We start from the raw sequence: 19,042 nt of genomic DNA on the forward strand, positions 1-19,042 counted from the left end.
CTAAAATTAAGTGATCTATTAAACACTTATTTCCTGGTAGGTTTTCCATTGCTTATAACAGAATAGCTGAAACTGCATAATTTATAAATAAAAGGAACTTATTTCTTATAGTTACAGAAGCTGAGAAGTCCAAGGTTGAGGGGCTTCATCTAATGTGCTGGCATCTCCCTCTAGCGGTTCTCCAACCCTCCCCATGCCCTTACACATTCCCAAGTCAACATCAGGATAATTCTCATTTGGAATGAGAATTTAACATCCCACTCTAGATTAAAGAGCCTCTCATTCTCAAGCATAGATCCCCTTAGAGTTTACAGTCTACCATTCTAAATCATTTGGAATAAAAAGATGTTACTGCTCAATTTATACTATATTTACATTATAATATTCCTAAGTAAATAATTTAATAAAAACACTTAAAACTAGCATTCTAATTCTTCTGATGAGCAAAGTAAAAAAAAAAAAAAAAGTCCCATTTTCACATGTAGAAGAAGATATTTAGTGACAGTGTCCTTCACAAGGAATGGAATGTAATTTTGGGGTCATGAAAGTTCAGTTCTTTCACCTACCATTTTTTAAATTTGGGGTAGAGATCTGAACCATGCTGGTCACAAGCCTCCTTTAGAGTTCTGTGGAAATGGACAGCATCTTCTTGGTTCAGGTATGTTGGGGTGAGGTCACATCCACCACCAAACCACCACTGCTTGTTACCTACAAAATCAAGACATGGGATTCTCATGTGGACTTTGAGATTCAGCATCACTGGCTATCTTAGGAAATTTAATTTAGCAGCTTAATTTATTAAGCATAAAATGGATGACAATAAAAAAACATTTTAACTGATTTTAGCTCTGAAGACCAGTAAGGTCTAGGCAGAACAAAAGAGGTAAAAGCAGCTGGGTGCAGTAATCCCTGCTTGTAATCCCAGCACTTTGGGAGGCCAAGGCAGGCAGATCACCTGAGGGACATCGAGACCAGCCTGGCCTACATGGTGAAACCTCGTCCCTACTAAAAATACAAAAATTAACCAGGCATGGTGGCAGGAATCTATAATCCTATCTACTTGGGAGGCTGAGGCAGGAGAATCGCTTGAACCAAGGAGGTAGAGGTTGCAGTGAGCTAAGATTAAGCCGTTGCACTCCAACCTGGGTGACAAGAGTAAGACTCTGTCACAAAAAAATAAATAATAGTAATAATAATAAGCAACAGAACAACAAGTAAAAAAAAAGTAAAAGCAGAAAGGAAGAAAGCCGCCGGGCGCGGTGGCTCAAGCCTGTAATCCCAGCACTTTGGGAGGCCGAGGCGGGTGGATCACGAGGTCGAGAGATCGAGACCATCCTGGTCCACATGGTGAAACCCCGTCTCTACTAAAAGTGCAAAAAACTAGCTGGGCATGGTGGCGCGTGCCTGTAATCCCAGCTACTCAGGAGGCTGAGGCAGGAGAATTGCCTGAGCCCAGGAGGCGGAGGTTGCGGTGAGCCGAGATCGCACCATTGCATTCCAGCCTGGGTAAGAAGGGCGAAACTCTGTCTCAAAAAAAAAAAAAAAAAAAAAAAAGAAAGGAAGAAAGTCAAAGGTTACTCGCAAAGAACGACAGGCAGGGCAGTGAAGGATAAAACAGCATACTGGTGGATCAGGAAGTAGATTGCAACTCTAGCTGTATATGAGAATCACATGAGGAGCTTAATATAGCTCTTCTGAGCACCATTTAAAAAAAAACCAAAAACCACACATCTCTGGCCCAGGAATCTGTCGTTTATAAAAGCTCCCCAGGAGATTCTCACACTCCTTGTATTAAGAACCACTGCCACCCGTCCCCTTTCCTAGAAAGAGTAAAAACACTTGCTGACGCGACTTACCGCTTGAGAGTAAGTGTTTCACGTGCTCACAGGTGTATGAGCTGTCAATACCAGTTATCAATTTTAAACATAAAAGGCTGAACAAAACTGAACGACTTCAAAATGAAAAGTTAAAGCAGTGACTTCAGACGCCTTCACCTACAGCAACACCACCAGGGGCAGGCGTGGCACTGCACAGGTGCTCCGACAGGTGGTATCAGATAAGAAACGGGCTGGGACTACGAACTACATGCACAGGACGCAGAATCAACTGCATCCCACTTTAACCCACTGCTAATGCACTGGTGACTAGCAAAGCCATGTACATGTAAAACATTTTCCCAGAACAAGTTCTCAATTTCAACTTAACCTCGTACATAAGGTGCTCCTTCAGATGTAATGAATTTATATTTGCAAAGAACCCTAGGTGCACCCTGAAGTTCAGATTCGTTAAATCATTCCTTATATGTTGGAGGAAATACGGGAAGGTCAGAGTCAATCAGTATTATTCTTTTTTTTTTTTTTTTTCCCCTGAGACAGAGTCTCTGCCACCTAGGCTGGAGTGCAGTGGCACAACCTCTGCTAACTGTAACCTCCGCCTCCCAGGTTCAAATGCATCTTCTACCTCAGCCTCCTGAGTAGCTGGGACTACAGGCATGTGCCACTGCGTCCAGCTAATTTTTTGTATTTTTAGTAGAGATGGGGTTTCGCCATGTTGGCCAGGCTGGTCTCGAACTCCTGACCTCAAGTGATCCGCCCGCCTCAGCCTTCCAAAGTGCTGGGATTACAGGTGTGAGCCACCGTGCCCAGCCCCATTCTCACTCATCATGTCTTGTGCATAATCCACTGCACTTGCCAAGAAATTGCCTTTATATGCCTCCTGAAAGACCTATTTAAGACTATTTACTCTTTCTCATTTTTAGATGTTATGCCCTCTCATCTGTTTTAAAACGCACATTGCACAATAGTACTTTCCACAGCTCCTGAGATCCTTACCATCAGCTTCTTCTACTTCAAAGTATCTGTAGTTGAAATGGATAGTAGGAGCATGAGGATTCTTGGGGTGGATGACAGAACTCACGCCCATAGCACAAAATGGCAATTTACCTGGAAAGCAAAATACGAGTAGTGAGCTATATTCAGTTACTCTGAATGACTTGAAACAGTCTAACTCTAATATGACTTCTAAGTCAATTTTCAAAAGCTGCTTTTTTAATTTGTCTCTTAAAAACATAATTTTTAAAAAGGAATTGTCAACACGTGGCATATGAACCCAAATGGCTTTTTTCAGAAGCAATATTTATTTTATAAATAAAACTTGTGGGCAAAATAAGGTTTGCAGGGACTAGAAAAGACTATCAAGATTGTCCGACTTAGGCCGGGCGCGGTGGCTCAAGCCTGTAATCCCAGCACTTTGGGAGGCCGAGGCAGGTGGATCACGAGGTCAAGAGATCGAGTCCATCCTGGTCAACATGGTGAAACCCCGTCTCTACTAAAAATACAAAAAACTAGCTGGGCGTGGTGGCGCGTGCCTGTAATCCCAGCTACTCAGGAGGCTGAGGCAGGAGAATTGCCTGAGCCCAGGAGGTGGAGGTTGCAGTGAGCCGAGATCGCGCCATTGCACTCCAGCCTGGGTAACAAGAGCGAAACTCCGTCTCAAAAAAAAAAAAAAAAAAAAAAGATTGTCCGACTTACCATCTTTAGTCTTCAGAATTTTTCCTCTGCTTCTCATTTGTTTCGCTGCTTCCTCAGAAAGATTTCCATGAACAACAGAAATGCTCACCCCAGCCTTTTCGAAAACGCGCCCATCCTGAAGTACACAGCTGATACCGCCACCTCCTGTGTACAGAAATGTAAAATAAGGAGAGAATGTAAGAGTAGGTGCAAAACTGAAAGCAACCCTGGCATGAAGATGGTTACTTTCCTCCTGTTTCCCAATCTTTTATATCAGTGTATTTATTATTTTATGTACAATAAAATTAGGTAACTAGCTTAGCTTTATGACATACACTATTAATATTGGGCACATACTGGACCTTCTTATATCACTAAACTGAGTATTTCTTCAACATTCTCCTGCCATCATCTAAAATCAATCCCTGGAATATTGTACCTTCATATACTACTGTTCAGAACGGAATCCAACAGTTACGATATATGAGAGAAGGCTAAGGTAAAAAATAGGAATGGGTAGACTTGAAGGGTGTTCTACTATTACTGAATTTAAGAGATCAATATTGTTTCAAAAATTTCTTTCTCAGCGTGCTGCTTGACTTTTAATTTGATTTACAGGCAATTAAGAAACAGTTGATATTCAAACTCTGAAAAAATTCAGAACCTTAAAATGAGTGAGACACACATTAGTATTCAGGTGTATGAGCCTTACTATTCATTTTTTTCTTAAGGTCCTAACTAGGGTCACTGCAAGGGCATTGTTTCATCAAATTTCATGTTTGGCTTGTTTTATTCCTAAGAACATTTAGAGCTGGATAGGACATAAGACGATCCTGTACAACCCTAATATTCCCAATGAGAAAACTGAGGACCAGAGAGGCAAAATATCTTATCCTAGATCTAACTGCTGACCAGTGGCTGAAACAATCTGTCTAAATGCTGTCCGTTTCAGACAATACTCTAAGCACTTCACAGGTATTCCATCCATATACATGTGTAGTATGAGGGTTAAATGAGATGAAATACAGACATGTGTATTTTATAGATGGGAAAACAGCCATAAAAGAGTAACCTCTAAGGGTCACACAGCTAGTCTCGTACCTGAGGTTGTGTCCTGGTTCAGTGGTCTTTGCTTGAAAACATTACAAGACAGAAAACTAGACTCAACTTCATTCAATATAGATGTGGCAATACCACAGATCAAAATCTGCTGGTGAGAAGTTGCTGTTGTATTTCCAGCTAGGAAAAGTCAGGAATCCTTCAAGTTTCCACTCAAGATGTGGGGTTTCACTGTATGGGCAACAACGTGTCATGCATGTATGCCTCGATGAGAACTGGATGTTGATGCTCAAGTATTTTGCCATTGAAAGGGAAGATTTTCCTAGCAGGAAAGCTGATGAGTGCATTTGGTAGCGCTACTGAGAAACCAATGGAATATATCTTGCGCAATAGTAAAAAGAAGTGGGAAGAGTCTGACACAATGACACCCTAGCTGGAGGAGCTTAGCTGACACTTAGCGAGCAGATGAGTTCTTTCCATCTCCTAAAAAGGAAAAAGGGCAAATTCACCCAGAAAAGGCCAATGTGTTTCATAATCTATTGAAATTTATGTTCAATAGCAAACTTTGGACATCTAAGCTTGTTACTTGCAAATACCACTTAAGATTTCTACAAAGCACGCTGCTGTGGAATTGCAAAGATTCTGAAATGCAGTACTCGAGTGACAGCTGAGCCGTGTCCACACCTGCAAGCAGAGGGCTGGCGACCCTTGCAGCGTCCCTCTTTTCATCGGCAGCCTCGAACCAGGCAGCCTCTCTGTGGGTACCCGCCACCTGCTACCCCATCCCGCACTGCGAACTATGATGTCTTCTGTCTGCAGCCTGGAACCCGACCTCTTTAACCCCCGTCTCCCCCTTCCGCCAGCGGCCGCCTTCCTTACCCTCCTTCCTCTCCCACCGGTCCACAGAGAAGCCGGCGCCGCCGTCTACCTGTGCCAGAGCCTGGCACACCTGCGCCTGGGTCTCCAGGATCAGCAGCTCCATCTTGGTCTTCACGTCGGCCGGCCTCCTCCGCAGCTCGCCCAGGTCGGTCACGGGCGCGGCCATGAAGCGGCGGCAGCGGCGGGCCAGCTCGTCGTCCTCCTCCGGCCTCCGCAGCGGCGGCTCCCGCGCCCCCGAGCTCCTGGGCACCATCTCCGCGCGCTGCACGTGCCCGAAGGCGGCGGCGGCCAGCCCCAGCAGCCCCGCCAGCGCCGCGGCCAGCCCGGTGCCCTGCCAGGTGCCGCCGCTCGCCGCGGGGACGCGCCCCAGCCCGCGGCTCTGCCCCGTGCCCGCCGGGCCGGCTGCGGGGCGCGGGGACCGGGCGCAGAGCCCCCCGCAGCCGCCCCGCGCCGCGCGCCAGCAGGAGCCCGCGCTCAGCCTGCCCAGCTGCAAGGCCATGCTCCCGCGCGGCCACCCCGGGCGGCGCCTGGGTCCCAGAGTCGGGCCTCGGAGCCCCGCGGGAGTCCCGAGCCCGCGCGCCGCGCGGGAAGAAGGAGCCTCTCTGGGAGGGCCGCCGCCGCGTCGGGCTCCGGCGGCGCGGGCGCGAGGCGGGGCACGCCGGGAGTTGTAGTCCCCTCCTATCGCCGCCTGCAGCGTCCCGGCGCGAAGCGGGGCACGCCGGGAGTTGTAGTCCCCTGCTATCGCCGCCGGCGGCGTCCCGGCGCGGGCGGGAGATCGGAATCCGGGGCGCCCGGAAGGGCCGGACTGCGGCGGGGAGCGCGGGCGGGGCGCGCTGCGGAAGCCGCCGGAGAGATAAGACGGGCTTTCGGGTCCCGTGCGGCCTCGGGGCGGGAGGGAGTGGGGCTGGGAGGCCGAGGGCGGGCCGCGCGGGCCTGCGGCCGAGGCCGTCGTCGCCTGACGTTTTCAAACGGAGCTTGCAGAAGGCGGACCCCGGCCCGGGGTGTGCGCTGGATCCCGGGCCGGGCTGAAGGGCGGGTTTCTGGAGGGCGGGAGAAGCGAGCCCGGGCGGAGACTCCCCGCGACCCGTGCACCCCGCCCGCCGCTCCGTCCCCGCGGCGTCCCGGGCGCTGCGTCCGCGCGGCCCGCTCGTTTCGGAAGGCGGGAGGGCGGCGCGGCTGCGGCCGCTCGGCGGGGGGGGTCCCGGGCCTGCGGCGTTCGGCTGCCGAACAGATCGGAATCTTGAAAACAGTTATTCAGGCCGGGCGGGTGGCTCACGCCTGTCATCCCGGCACTCTGGGAGGCCGAGGCGGGCGGATCACGAGGTCGAGAGATCGAGACCATCCTGGTCCACATGGTGAAACCCCGTCTCTACTAAAAATAAAAAAAACTAGCCGGGCATGGTGGCGCGTGCCTGTAATCCCAGCTACTCAGGAGGCTGAGGCAGGAGAATTGCCTGAGCCCAGGAGGCGGAGGTCGCGGTGAGCCGAGATCGCGCCATTGCACTCCAGCCTGGGTAACAGGAGCGAAACTCCGTCTCAAAAAAAAAAAAAAAAAAAAAAAAAGAATTTTAAAAATGGTTGTCCTACCGTAGGGCGCTCTCAAATATTGCTCACGTTGAGCACTTAGAACCACGGCCGCACACTAGGCAGGGCAGACGTCCATACTCCTCCCACCCTGCCTCCCTTCCCCACCCTTTGAAGACACCAGGAGAGAAGCCAACAGATTGGACAGGCGGCTCTTTGTCCCCGCTGGAACCACGCCACGGCCTCACGGTTCCTGGGCGCAGAAGGAAGGGTGAGAGCTATTGCCATGGGCTCATCTGACCCGCAAGTCTCCACGATGATTGTAATTCCTAGTAGTAGATGATGATGTAAGCCGCTGGTAGCTGTTGCCACAAGTTTTTTCTTAGTGGCGGGATGCACTGATGGAATCCCGATGGCTTTTGAGTCAGACCAGTTGGTATCTTACCCACCCACAGCGGCGCCTGGCAGTTCTCCCACTGGGACGTGATGTTAGCAAGGTGGCTGTGCTTGCCCAAGCCTCGCCACTGAGAATCAGTGGAAAGTCAAGGCTTGGGTTGAGAAGTGACTAAGCTACTTTTACGGAAGAAAAACGATCAGCTTTTAGCCAAAGCACAACCTGCCAGGAGGTCAAGTTAGAAGCGGAGGCAAGGAAATGAGAATGATCGTTGTAGGAAGGGTTGATGCCCTCTTCCGGGTGCCTGTGATTCGGGTTGGGATGGGCCTGGTGATGAGAAATGAAGCTCCTCAAATGAAAAGGAGCCTCTCTGCTCCGTTTATTTGTAAGAAGCCCCTTCATTATTTCTCTAATTCTGCAAATACCCGTAAGGTTAGTAAAAGCTAAGTAAGAACAGACTGTTTTGAAAATTCACCCAGTCACAAAGGCTGACGCTGAGCAAATTGTGTCCTAGCTTCCAGGTTTCCGTCCCTCTCATCCTTAGCCTTTCTATGCAAAGGGCCTCTCTCGACCCTTCCTCTGGTTCCCAACACCCTACCTACTGGCAACCTGTTGTTTAATCCGTAAGAACGCTTCAATAGCTTGGTTAGTGTGAGTTTAAATCACCTTTCTGGGGGTTCACATTGTTCCCAAGTGGGATACTTGTATTTAAATCATATTTGTCAGTGTGGAGGAAAAAAAAAAGATATCACCGATCTAAGTAATTTCTTACATCAGAAAACTAGTTGGGACAAATAAAAAGTTTCTAATTAGTTGTAGAAAGTAAGGTGTAAATTAGAAGTTCTCATCTATGTTTTAGCTCCGTTTCTCGCATCACTTTACAACTTTATTTTTTATGTGATCCTATCACAAAAGTGATTCTGACTAGCCTTAGAGGTATTAGTATTAAATATTATTTTTCAAAATCCACATGCTTCTCAGAATCCTTATGAGCTTTTCCTTCTCCTAAAACCCTGTTGAACATAGCTTATTTTAGGCCTGCTGGTGCATATTAGAGTTCTAATGTTAATCCCTCTGGTAGCTTTACTGCCTTCTAACAACGCGCGCGCACACGCATCACACACACACACACACACACACACACACACACACACCCTGCTTTCTCACTATTTTTACTAAACTATATTATTTTCAACAATTACCAAATTCTGAAAGCCAAAGTTAAGAAATGTATTGCTAAATTCACTTAGCTCTGTTGCTTTCAGATAGATACAGAAACTCAGGTTAATTAGTAACAAAATATTACGGAAAATCTGTGTTTACCTTGGCATGCTTCTGCCCAACTCATCAGAAATTTTGGTGGGGTGATGGTAAGATGAGAACGGAAGTAGAATCTTTAAAATGTTAACTCATTTTTTTGTCCTAGAACTTGTATTTTAAACTTTTAGGTCTATAGTAGCAAATGCTTACACAGATCATTAAAACAATTGGTTCTTAAAGCTGTATATAGCCTAAATATCCAATACAATTGAGTGTTGTTGACTTGCTTTTTCTTTAACTGGTGTAATTTTAAAATTATTTTTTCACAAATGTATAGATAACATTTCAGGGAGATTTTATGTAAGGGACCAACTCATGTTACCTAACCTTTCAGTCCCCTTAGCTTCTCCCTAATTCTTCCCTATGGTAATATTGATGGTAATGTCTGGAGTTGCAGCAACCATTTTGTGACTAAGACTCTGAAAGTTCCATGTCAAAGTTTGTGGAGCAGTTAGATAGAAGGAGTCTGAGTCCTGATGACATCCTTGAGCAGATACCCCAGCCCTGGGCTGCCTACCTTTGAACTTCTTGTCATATGAGGAAAAAATAATTTAAGAAAGTGTTTGTCAGGTGTTTTGTTGCCACTTACGTCTTTCTGATACAGACCTTTTCTCACTGTGGTTCAAATATCTACCCTGGGACCAACCAATAAAAAATAGCCATGAGTAAAAAAAGTGGCATCATGTAAGAACATGAGCTCTCCCATTAGTGTTTTGTGGTAGGGAAGTTGGTGAGTATGTGGAATATCATTTCTCAAAAAAGAGAAATGTGATGAACAGAAAGTACCATAAATCATCAATGCCCACAATAGGGACAAGCTTTGAATGTGATTCTAGGGTTTTGAGCCTGCATATCTAAGATTAACAAAAGTAGGGAATTTAGAAAGAAGAACTAGCAAGTACAGAGCAGAAGTTTATTGGGAGAACAGGAAATCATCAGTTTGATAGGGACAATGAGTAACGGAGATATTCCCACTAGCTGAGCTAAAGCTCTGTGACTGTTCCATTTGTCCAGGTACAGGAGCTTCCTGACCACTCCATCCCTTCAGTATAAAAATGTTCTTACCATCCATTCTCAGAGTCTTAAAAATGTTATGGAACCAAAAGGGTGGGTCATCTGAGAAGACGCTGAGGACAAAGTGTTGGGATATAAATATAGGTATTCCTCTCGTGAGGCAATCAAAGACCAATGGGTATTGGGTATCTGTTGAGTAGTCCTCATCAGACAGAATAGAAAAGATATTTAATATTGTCCCTGTACCTGCCTCCATGATGCTTTCAGGGCACTTGCAACCAGTAGTACTTGCTCAAGAAACATGAAGCTACGTCCACTTTTGGCATTGAGAGTTCGTCTCTTCTGGTGGACTGGAATACTCTCTTGAAAATTACATATTTAAGACCATTTACTTTAGGCCCATATCAATATCCATTTAAACTTGAGAGTCAAAAATCAATTCTCTTTGTTTTCTGCATCTATCTAGAGTGATCTTTTCTCCCACTTTTAACTCTTCAGCCTGGGCCAGGAGCTGGTTCTAGAATTAATGTGTTTGAATGAATGCAGGAGGAGGGGAAAATGCATTTGAAATACTGTCTTACTGCAGACATGTTGAACTTTGATGTTAGTAGTGTAAAAATGGAAATATGAGGCCAGAAAGGATGAGGGCTGGAAAGATACATTTTTGAGATACTCACTGTGCTGGGATGATGAGCTCATCCAGAAGAACTCTTAAAACAAAAAGATAAAGGGCTCAATGTCAGAACATGGGACAACAGACACATTGAGGGACAAAAAGCAAGAAGTCATGGGACCTTGAGTGTGATGTCACAGAAACATGGAGGGAGACAGCATCAAAGATGAGAATGTAGTCAGCAGGCAGAAAGCTTTACTCTCTGATCAACCAGAAAACAGAAGTACTGAGTAGAGGCTAGGGGAAATTATGAAGTCACTGGCTGTTTTTGAAACAAGAGCTTTGGAAAACCTGTTGAGGTGGCAGCTGAAATGAAAGAACATACAGTAGCTCAGGGTGGGAAGTTGTAATGTTGATCTTTTATTTGGAGCGAAAGACTAGAGCGTGGTTCTGTTTGTTTTTGCTGAAGGAAGTGAGGCAACAGGGAGAACTAAAAATACAAGACTATACACCACTCAGAGACCTCATGGCCTGTCTAGAGGTTTTATTTTCTTCTCTTCCCAAATTGCACCATTCAGGCTGCATTCGGGGAGTGTAAAGGTCAACAGGAATGGGAAAGAGGATTGAGCAAAGAAATAGCCATTTGAGGTTCCAACATACATAACCTTCAAAGGACCTGCCTGGCTTTCTCCAAATGGTTGTCCTCGCCTTCATTCTGACCAGTCCTCAAGCAGCCTTCCTGTGTAAAATAGGCACTCAACTATCATTTAAGGGTTATGAGAACTCCATAGGGTAACTACCCTGAGTCAAACTGAGTCCAGAATCATGTATTCTTTCTATAGACATTTACTTCGCACCTTCTATGTGCTATGTTCAAATCAACCCCACAAGGTAGAGAGGACCCCTATTGTCACTCCTCATAGGATAGATTAGGAAACTGAAGCTTACGTGGGTTTAAAGATAGACCAAGTCTAGACCTTGTTTCTAAGGCTCTATGAACATTACAACACTACTCTTCATCTGACCCAGAGTCATTGTACGCTAATACAATGTTAATAATATTTACTAAACACCTGCACCTTACTAGGAACTTCAGAACACACAGAGGCACTGCCAGCCTTTCCCGTCCTCCTAGGAAAAAATGGATTCCACTTGAGCCACCAAATCTCTTCAAATGAACTATTACATAAGCAGTACTCATTTTTCCTGGTCCTATGGGACCATGACAGTGACCTTGGAAGCAGAAGCCAGACATATCATTCTTACTAATCAATAAGAAATTATGATTGTTATGTGATCGTATGTATGTGTGTGTGTGTGTGTGTGTGTGTGTGTGTATATATATGTACAAATACCTTTTGAGACGCAGTCTTCTTCTGTTACCCAGGCTGGAGTGCAGTGGCACAATCTTAGCTCACTGCAACCTCCGCCTCCTGGGTTCAAGTGATTCTCCTGTCTCAGCTTCCCAGGTTACTGGCATTACAGGTGCATGCTGCCATGCCTGGCTAATTTTTTGTATTTTAGCAGAGACGGAGTTTCACTGTGTTGCGCAGGCTGATCTCAAACTCCTGAACTTAGGCAATCCACCCACCTTGGCCTCCCAAAGTGCTGAGATCACGGACATCAGCCACCATCCCCAGTCATGATCTTTAATATTGTTAATAGAAACATTAAAAACTCAGTTACTGTAAGTTGTAGATGAAAAATGGAAAAACTAATTGTGTTGCTACATTGTAATTTAAAACATTAGAAACATTGAGAATTCGTGTGTTTTATTTCTTCACACTTCTACAGAATAGTTTGAACAGGCTTCCCTTCTTTTTCTTACTGTATAAACTGAAGATATGAAGCAAGCGTCTTTCCTTTGCCTTGGTGAATTGTCAGACTTTCTAAGTCTGGATCAGCTTTCAACATTTGATTCTCTGTGCTTTCAGTGTTGTGAAGTATTCCAATAGTTTCTTTAATATGAAGTGGGTTTTTTGTTTGTTTTTTCCAGCAGCACTTCCTCTGAAATATCTTCATCCAACACGAGCACTTTCTTCACGTATGTCAGAACGTTTGCCTTCACTAAGTTCCTGTGTGGGTTAATTTTATGGATCAAATGTGCTGGGCTACATTGGCCAGATACTCGGTCAAACATTATTCCAGATATTTTTGTGAGGGTGGTTTTTTAGATGAAATTAATATTTAAGTTAGTAGACTTTACTCCAAAATGTAAGAGGGCCTCATCCAATCAGTTGAAGGTCTGAATAGAACAACAGACTGACTTCCCCTGAGCAAGAAGGAATTTTGCAAATTCGGCCATCAGATGGCCTTCGGACTTGAACGGCTACATCAGTTATTCCCTGGATCTCCAGCCTGCTGGCCCACCCTGCGGATTGTGGACTTTTCAGCCTCCACAGTCCTTAAAATCAACCAACCACTTCCTCTCTCTGTCTCCATGTATGTAAACGTACACACATCCTATTAGTTCTGTTTCTCTGGAGAACCTTGACTAATCTAGTTCTTCTGGGTGAACATCTGAGTGTCTCAAAAGGCAACAATGTCAATGTTCCCCTGGTCAGCTATTTTTTCTATAATTCCATTTATGTTCAACTAGAATTTCACTTCCAGTTTTGTTGCTTTCTGTTTCTTTGCTGCACTTTCATCTTTCTTGACCAGTTCCCTCTTTCAATGATCCATTTTTGTAAAATGTCACATGCATTTATCATGGGGCAACAAGGAAACAACATGGCTACACACTTTGCATAAACTGTGCATAAACTGAAGAACCAATTAGCACCGACCAATCGCCAACAGACTTTGAAAAAAGTAGCATGATTGGGTGTGAACATGATGCATGTATATTATTTATGTAGTGATTTGTAGACTGAAAAGCTAGCACCAGGTTTGTACTTTACAAAATTACCCGTAGTTACCAATGTGGTAACTGAAATTTGAACTCTGTTGTTCGGAAGATGGTGAAGTTTAACCATATTATGATCATGAAATGAAATTTATGCCTCTTAGAACCATGCAATGCCAAGACTGCCTGCACTTACTTTTGAACTGATTGTCTAGGTTCATAATAAAGAAGTCTCTACCTACCATGAAGCAAAGAAAACAAGGTTCTTAGCAGAATCAGCAGCATCTCTATAAAAATTCTATTATTTTATTAACTTGAATTCTTTTTTTTTTTTTTGAGACGGAGTTTCGCCCTTCTTACCCAGGCTGGAGTGCAATGGCGTGATCTCGGCTCGCCGCAACCTCCGCCTCCTGGGCTCAGGCAATTCTCCTGCCTCAGCCTCCTGAGTAGCTGGGATTACAGGCACGTGCCACCATGCCCAGCTAATTTTTTGCACTTTTAGTAGAGACGGGGTTTCACCATGTTGACCAGGATGGTCTTGATCTCTCGACCTCGTGATCCACCCGCCTCGGCCTCCCAAAGTGCTGGGATTACAGGCTTGAGCCACCGCGCCCGGCCTTTTTTTTTTTTTTTTTTTTAATGAGACGGAGTTTCGCTCTTGTTACCCAGGCTGGAGTGCAATGGCGTGATCTCGGCTCACCGCAACCTCCGCCTCCTGGGCTCAGGCAGTTCTCCTGCCTCAGCCTCCTAAGTAGCTGGAATTACAGGCACGCGCCACCACGTCCAGCTAGTTTTTTTTTTTTGGTATTTTTAGTAGAGACGGGGTTTCACCATGTTGACCAGGATGGTCTCGATCTCTCGACCTCGTGATCCACCCGTCTCGGCCTCTCAAAGTGCTGGGATTACAGGCTTGAGCCACCGCGCCCGGCTAACTTGAATTCTTAAGATACTAGACTTATTTTAATAATCATATTCCAGGTTTTAGTGGGGCATATAGCAGCTTCACCTCACAGCTACAGTAGACTGAAATGCTTCCACTATCCTCCTATCCTCTCTTGAAGCTTATGATCAAATTCTGGCCAGTAGGATGTGAACAAAACTATTGTGTGTCACTTCTGAGTGTGTTCTTCAAAGGAACGCTTCCTCTGGCCTTTTCGCTACCAGCTAGGATACAGCGGTGAAGGCAGGAAGTGGAACAGCCACTTTGAACCCAGAAATGAAATCTGTGTGTTAAGTAAGGATGACAGAGCAGCATTATACAACTTGGACTATGTCTCTAGAAAGTTATATCAGAGACAATGAACTTCACTTTTGTTTTAGCCACTGAATTTTGAGATCTTTTGTTATAAACACTTAACTCTAACCTAATAAACGCAGGCATAGATTTCTTTTTGAGAATAACCAGTAGCTTAACGTAGTCACATAGGTAGTTTATGCACATTACACTAAATAGTGAATGGATTGTCTCTATTCTAACTTTCATTTCAAGATGACAGGAAGTGTGCTTGCTTTGGCAGCACATATGCTAAAAAAGATGACAGGAAGAAAGGCTGAGGGCCCAAGTGTAATGGCATTCCCTTCTGAGGGAATAAACTGAGCAGGAGCCACTGAAGACAATTAATGGTCTAATGCAACCAACATAGACAGGTTGGATAAAACCTGCCTGTTGCAGAGTGGATGTGATGTTTTCCATTTAGCATTTATTATACCCTAAGGCTATGAACATTCATTCTTAATAACCAGCTGTATTGGGAAGGGGGACCTCCAATATTTAAATTGAATTTCCAGTAGCTGCTGGTGTCTAACGGGAGAGAGTTATTTGGCAATACTGTGTTTATAGAATTTGTGTCAAAAATAAATTTAAGGTGGTACAAATCAGTTTAGTCATTGACATGAATATAATTTATCCAGCTACAGCTATTGAAATATGTGCATCATGAAATTTGTCTCTTTTACGGAGCACATTTAAAAGGATCTGATAACATCAGCAAATGTTTGATGCTCGTATGTGTACACTAGAGGGCACTCACTTTCTATTAATTCGCAAACCAGTACCTAGAAGCATCACCTTGGGATCTTGTTAAAAATGCATGTTTTGAGGTAGAGGAGCCCGTGAACCTGCTTTTTAACGGGATGCTCTCTAAGAGCATAGTAAAGAGAATGGCTCGTGGAGTCTGACAGCCAGGGTTTGAAAACTGACTTTGCCATTTGTGAACTTAGGCAATTACGTAACCTCCCTGTGCCTGGATTTCCTCATCCATTGAATGAAGTTAGAAGTAACACCTGCCTCTTAGGGTAGTTGTGATGATTGGATCAGTTAACTTAGAACACAACCTAGTGCATGTCAATATATGCTAGCTCTATTATTATAAGTATTATTTTTATTTTTATGTTATTTTTATTTTTATTTTTATTTTTTGAGACGGAGTTTCGCTCTTGTTACCCAGGCTGGAGTGCAATGGCGCGATCTCGGCTCACCGCAACCTCCGCCTCCTGGGCTCAGGCAATTCTCCTGCCTCAGCCTCCTAAGTAGCTGGGATTACAGGCACGCACCACCATGCCCAGCTAACTTTTTGTATTTTTAGTAGAGACGGGGTTTCACCTTGTTGACCAGCATGGTCTCGATCTCTCGACCTCGTGATCCACCCGCCTCGGCCTCCCAAAGTGCTGGGGTTACAGGCTTGAGCCACCGCGCCCGGCCAATTATTATTTTTAATAATCATATTAATTGATTGTATAGCAGGGGACCTGAGAACCACTCTTGAGAAACACAGAACTATTTTAAAAAATTAAAAAGGGGCCAGCACGGTGGTTCACCCTGTAATCCTACCACTTTCAGAGGCCAAGGTAGGAGGTTTGCTTGAGGCCTGGAGTTCGAGACCCACCTGGGCAACATAGCAAGACCTCATCTCTACTAAAAATTAAATAAATTAGTCGGATGTGGTGGTGTGTGCCTGTAGTCTCAGCTTCAGGAGGCCGAAGCAGGAGGATCGTTTGTGTCCAGGAGTTCAAGGCTGCAGTGAGCTGTGATTGCTCCACTGCACTCCTGCCTGAGTGACAGAGTGAGACTCTCAGTCAATCAATCAACCAATCAATCAAGAAGGATCCTCTTGAAAGTGAGTACCCATGCCGGGCGCGGTGGCTCAAGCTTGTAATCCCAGCACTTTGGGAGGCCGAGGCACGTGGATCATGAGGTCGAGAGATCGAGACCATCCTGGTCAACATGGTGAAACCCCGTCTCTACTAAAAATACAAAACATTAGCTGGGCGTGGTGGCACGTGCCTGTAATCCCAGCTACTCAGGAGGCTGAGGCAGGAGAATTGCCTGAACCCAGGAGGCGGAGGTTGCGGTGAGCCGAGATCGCGCCATTGCACTCCAGCCTGGGTAACAAGAGCGAAACTCCGTCTCAAAAAAAAAAAAAAGTGAGTACCCAGTCAGGCCAAAACCTCATGTTCTGACTCTTAGCTAGAGTGATAATGAAATGGCAGGAACAACAATTGCAGAATGGAGAATGGAGCAAAATGAGGCTGGTCCTCATATACTTTGTGATAGCGCTTGTACGTTATTCATAAGTTCATAGACGCCCATCAAAAGGCACTGAAGCAGAAGATGGCATGATGAGGTTTATGTCTGAGATAGATGATTCTGAAAGTGAAATTTGGGGTTGGAGGCAAGGGAGGAGCCTGGAGGCAGTATGTCTGGGAGCTCAGGTGGGTATAATGCTGCTCCTTTTCCAACCAAGAAAGTATCTCCAGAAAACATCAGGATTATTCATATCAGTGACTCACAATGATTTGAACATTATAAATCCTGCCTTCTTTGGAGTTCAAACTGGAACTCAAGCTTGTAATAAAATACTCTACCCCAACCGCACCCCCTCATTTATACACACATGTAGTGCAGAGTACCTGGCAGCCATCCTCCCTAGGTTTTCAGCAGCAGGCTCTGCAAGGAGAACTCCTGTAAACTCTGCAGTCACCAAAGAAAAACTGGACTGTTCTCTGTAGCACCAGCAGCTGAGAAGGGGGTCCATCAAGCATCTCACCTGGTGATCCTGTAGATTTTGAGGTAGGTTTTTAGGAACTGGCAGCTTTGAAGTGTTTGACCTAACAAATACTGAAATAAACTTCAATTCTGCTTATCATGCCCCTAGCTAGAATGGGAGGAGCTGCCACAGTGGTGGGAGAGGCCAGAGGAGGAGAGGTGATCTAGGGTGCTGCTCTCCGTGACTCTCTACCTAGAATCCTGATGCCATTCTGACACCATTAAATTATCAGTGCCAGGGAAAGCAACTATATGAGTATTTTCTCCAGTACCTGAGGAGTGGGTATGAATGATTTCATGAGAAAGGAATTCATTCCTGGGGGCCCCTCTGCCAGGAGCAGTTCCTACTTGTGTACTCAGTCAAGTCTTATGTATCACCTACATTTCTAATCTTTTAGCTGAAAATATACAAAATAAAAATAACGAAACAGCTCTTCCTTCTGTTAAAGTTTTTGAGATTGCAGAACCACAGGATATTGTCTTAAGACTGTTTAGAGGTAGAAGGAACCTACTCCAGTGGATCTCAGACTTGGTTTAGTATGAGATCTTTTTAAACAGAATCTTATGGAGAAGTCCAATTCCTTTGTGAACAGAAAGCAGAGCTGCTTTTGTTGTAGGGGTGTCCTGGCTGGGCAATGATTCTCCTGTTTGTCAGCCTCAAACACAGGATTAGTGAATCACTTTTTTGAACCCCTAGCACGAAGAAGAGCTAAGTCTGAAAGTCATGATTAAATGAATTCCTCCATTTTACAGAGGACAAAAAATGAGCCCAAGAGGGTTAACAATTATTTTAGTAGAGTGGAAGACCCATAGGGAGGGTACATAGACATAAGCTGAAGGTCACTCGTTCAAATTAATGGTAGAGGATAGAGATTGGAAAGGACTTTTTAAGGGTTTCTTCGGCATTGGATCAACGAGTCAGAAAGAACAAAACAAATTAGAGCACGTAAGGGATGAGAAGGTTTAATTTAGATCCAGAGAAGGATTTCCAATGGAAATGGATACAAAACTGTGTAACTTGAACAGAGTCCAGTCTCTGGCCTGGACTCTGTTCAGTGTAGCAAAGTTGCTTATCTGTCTAGAGAGAATGAAAAACTAGTTTTAATTACAGCCCCATATTCAGGTGGAGACTGTCAGCCAGCCACTGGTCGTCATCATCATCCCTGGCGTTATCAAACGTCCGTGAACGTCTTTACAAGTTAGACACAAAGGCACTTTTCCTTCTGCACAGAGTTTTTGCAGATCCGTAGTTTACACAGACAACAACATGGTGATTTTCTGATGACTCGTGGGAGGAGCATTACCAGTTCCAAACTTTCTCTTTCCTCTCTGTGTTGACAGTTAAACTCAAAACTTACCTGGTCCAGTAAATGTCTACCCACCTGATTCTACTTGCCATTGTAGCAACTTTTATTCTTAATTTACTTTGTTGAACCTCTGTTCCTCACCTGTAACATAAGAATAAGAAAATTTCTTACTGTTTTTGTATGAGAAAAAGAGAACAAGATATGTTAGCGGTTTTAGCACAGTGTCTGACACTTAAAACTTTTGGTTTCTCGTCTGATGTGAATCTCTGATAGATTTAGTAATTTGACTCAGTCAAATATTCTATAAAAATAAGAAATTTTCTTAATATTTCTATCTTATAGGTGAGAAACAGAGGTTCAGCAAAGTAGATTAAGAATAAAAGTTGCTATAGTGGCAGGTGGAGTCAGGTGGGTAGACATTTCCTGACCTTGTAAGTTTTGAGTTTAATTTTCAACACAGAGGGTGAACACAAAAATTTGGAACTGGGTAATGTTCTTCCCATGAATCATCAGAAAATCACCACGTTGTTGTC

The 19,042-nt window shown here is 44.7% G+C and overlaps 2 protein-coding genes across 6 annotated transcripts in view; one reads left to right on the forward strand and one right to left on the reverse strand.

Annotated features, from left to right (window-relative positions):
• Positions 1 to 5,994, reverse strand: part of CPOX (coproporphyrinogen oxidase) — a 54,135-nt gene extending 48,141 nt beyond the window's left edge. For 2 of the 5 annotated variants that reach the window (XM_074403529.1, XM_074403530.1), the window contains exons 1-4: positions 5,448 to 5,991; positions 3,531 to 3,674; positions 2,832 to 2,942; positions 567 to 708 (exon numbers count right to left, since the gene is read on the reverse strand). In XM_074403529.1, the coding sequence (XP_074259630.1) occupies positions 567 to 708; positions 2,832 to 2,942; positions 3,531 to 3,674; positions 5,448 to 5,946 (896 nt within the window). In that variant the 5' untranslated portion in view covers positions 5,947 to 5,991. Of the gene's footprint in view, positions 1 to 566; positions 709 to 2,831; positions 2,943 to 3,530; positions 3,675 to 5,447 lie in introns of all 5 variants that reach the window. The other 3 variants (XM_074403527.1, XM_074403528.1, XM_003943547.4) reach the window with 3 other exon arrangements.
• A 7,787-nt stretch (positions 5,995 to 13,781) lies between these two features.
• Positions 13,782 to 19,042, forward strand: part of LOC104650163 (ferritin, heavy subunit-like) — a 51,126-nt gene continuing 45,865 nt past the window's right edge. Inside the window, exon 1 of the mRNA XM_074403535.1 lies at positions 13,782 to 18,917. The gene's annotated coding sequence lies outside the window, so the exon portion shown is untranslated. The remainder of the gene's footprint in view (positions 18,918 to 19,042) is intronic.

The sequence above is a fragment of the Saimiri boliviensis genome, chromosome 8 (genome assembly GCF_048565385.1).
Source record: "Saimiri boliviensis isolate mSaiBol1 chromosome 8, mSaiBol1.pri, whole genome shotgun sequence".
Classification (NCBI taxonomy): domain Eukaryota; kingdom Metazoa; phylum Chordata; class Mammalia; order Primates; family Cebidae; genus Saimiri; species Saimiri boliviensis.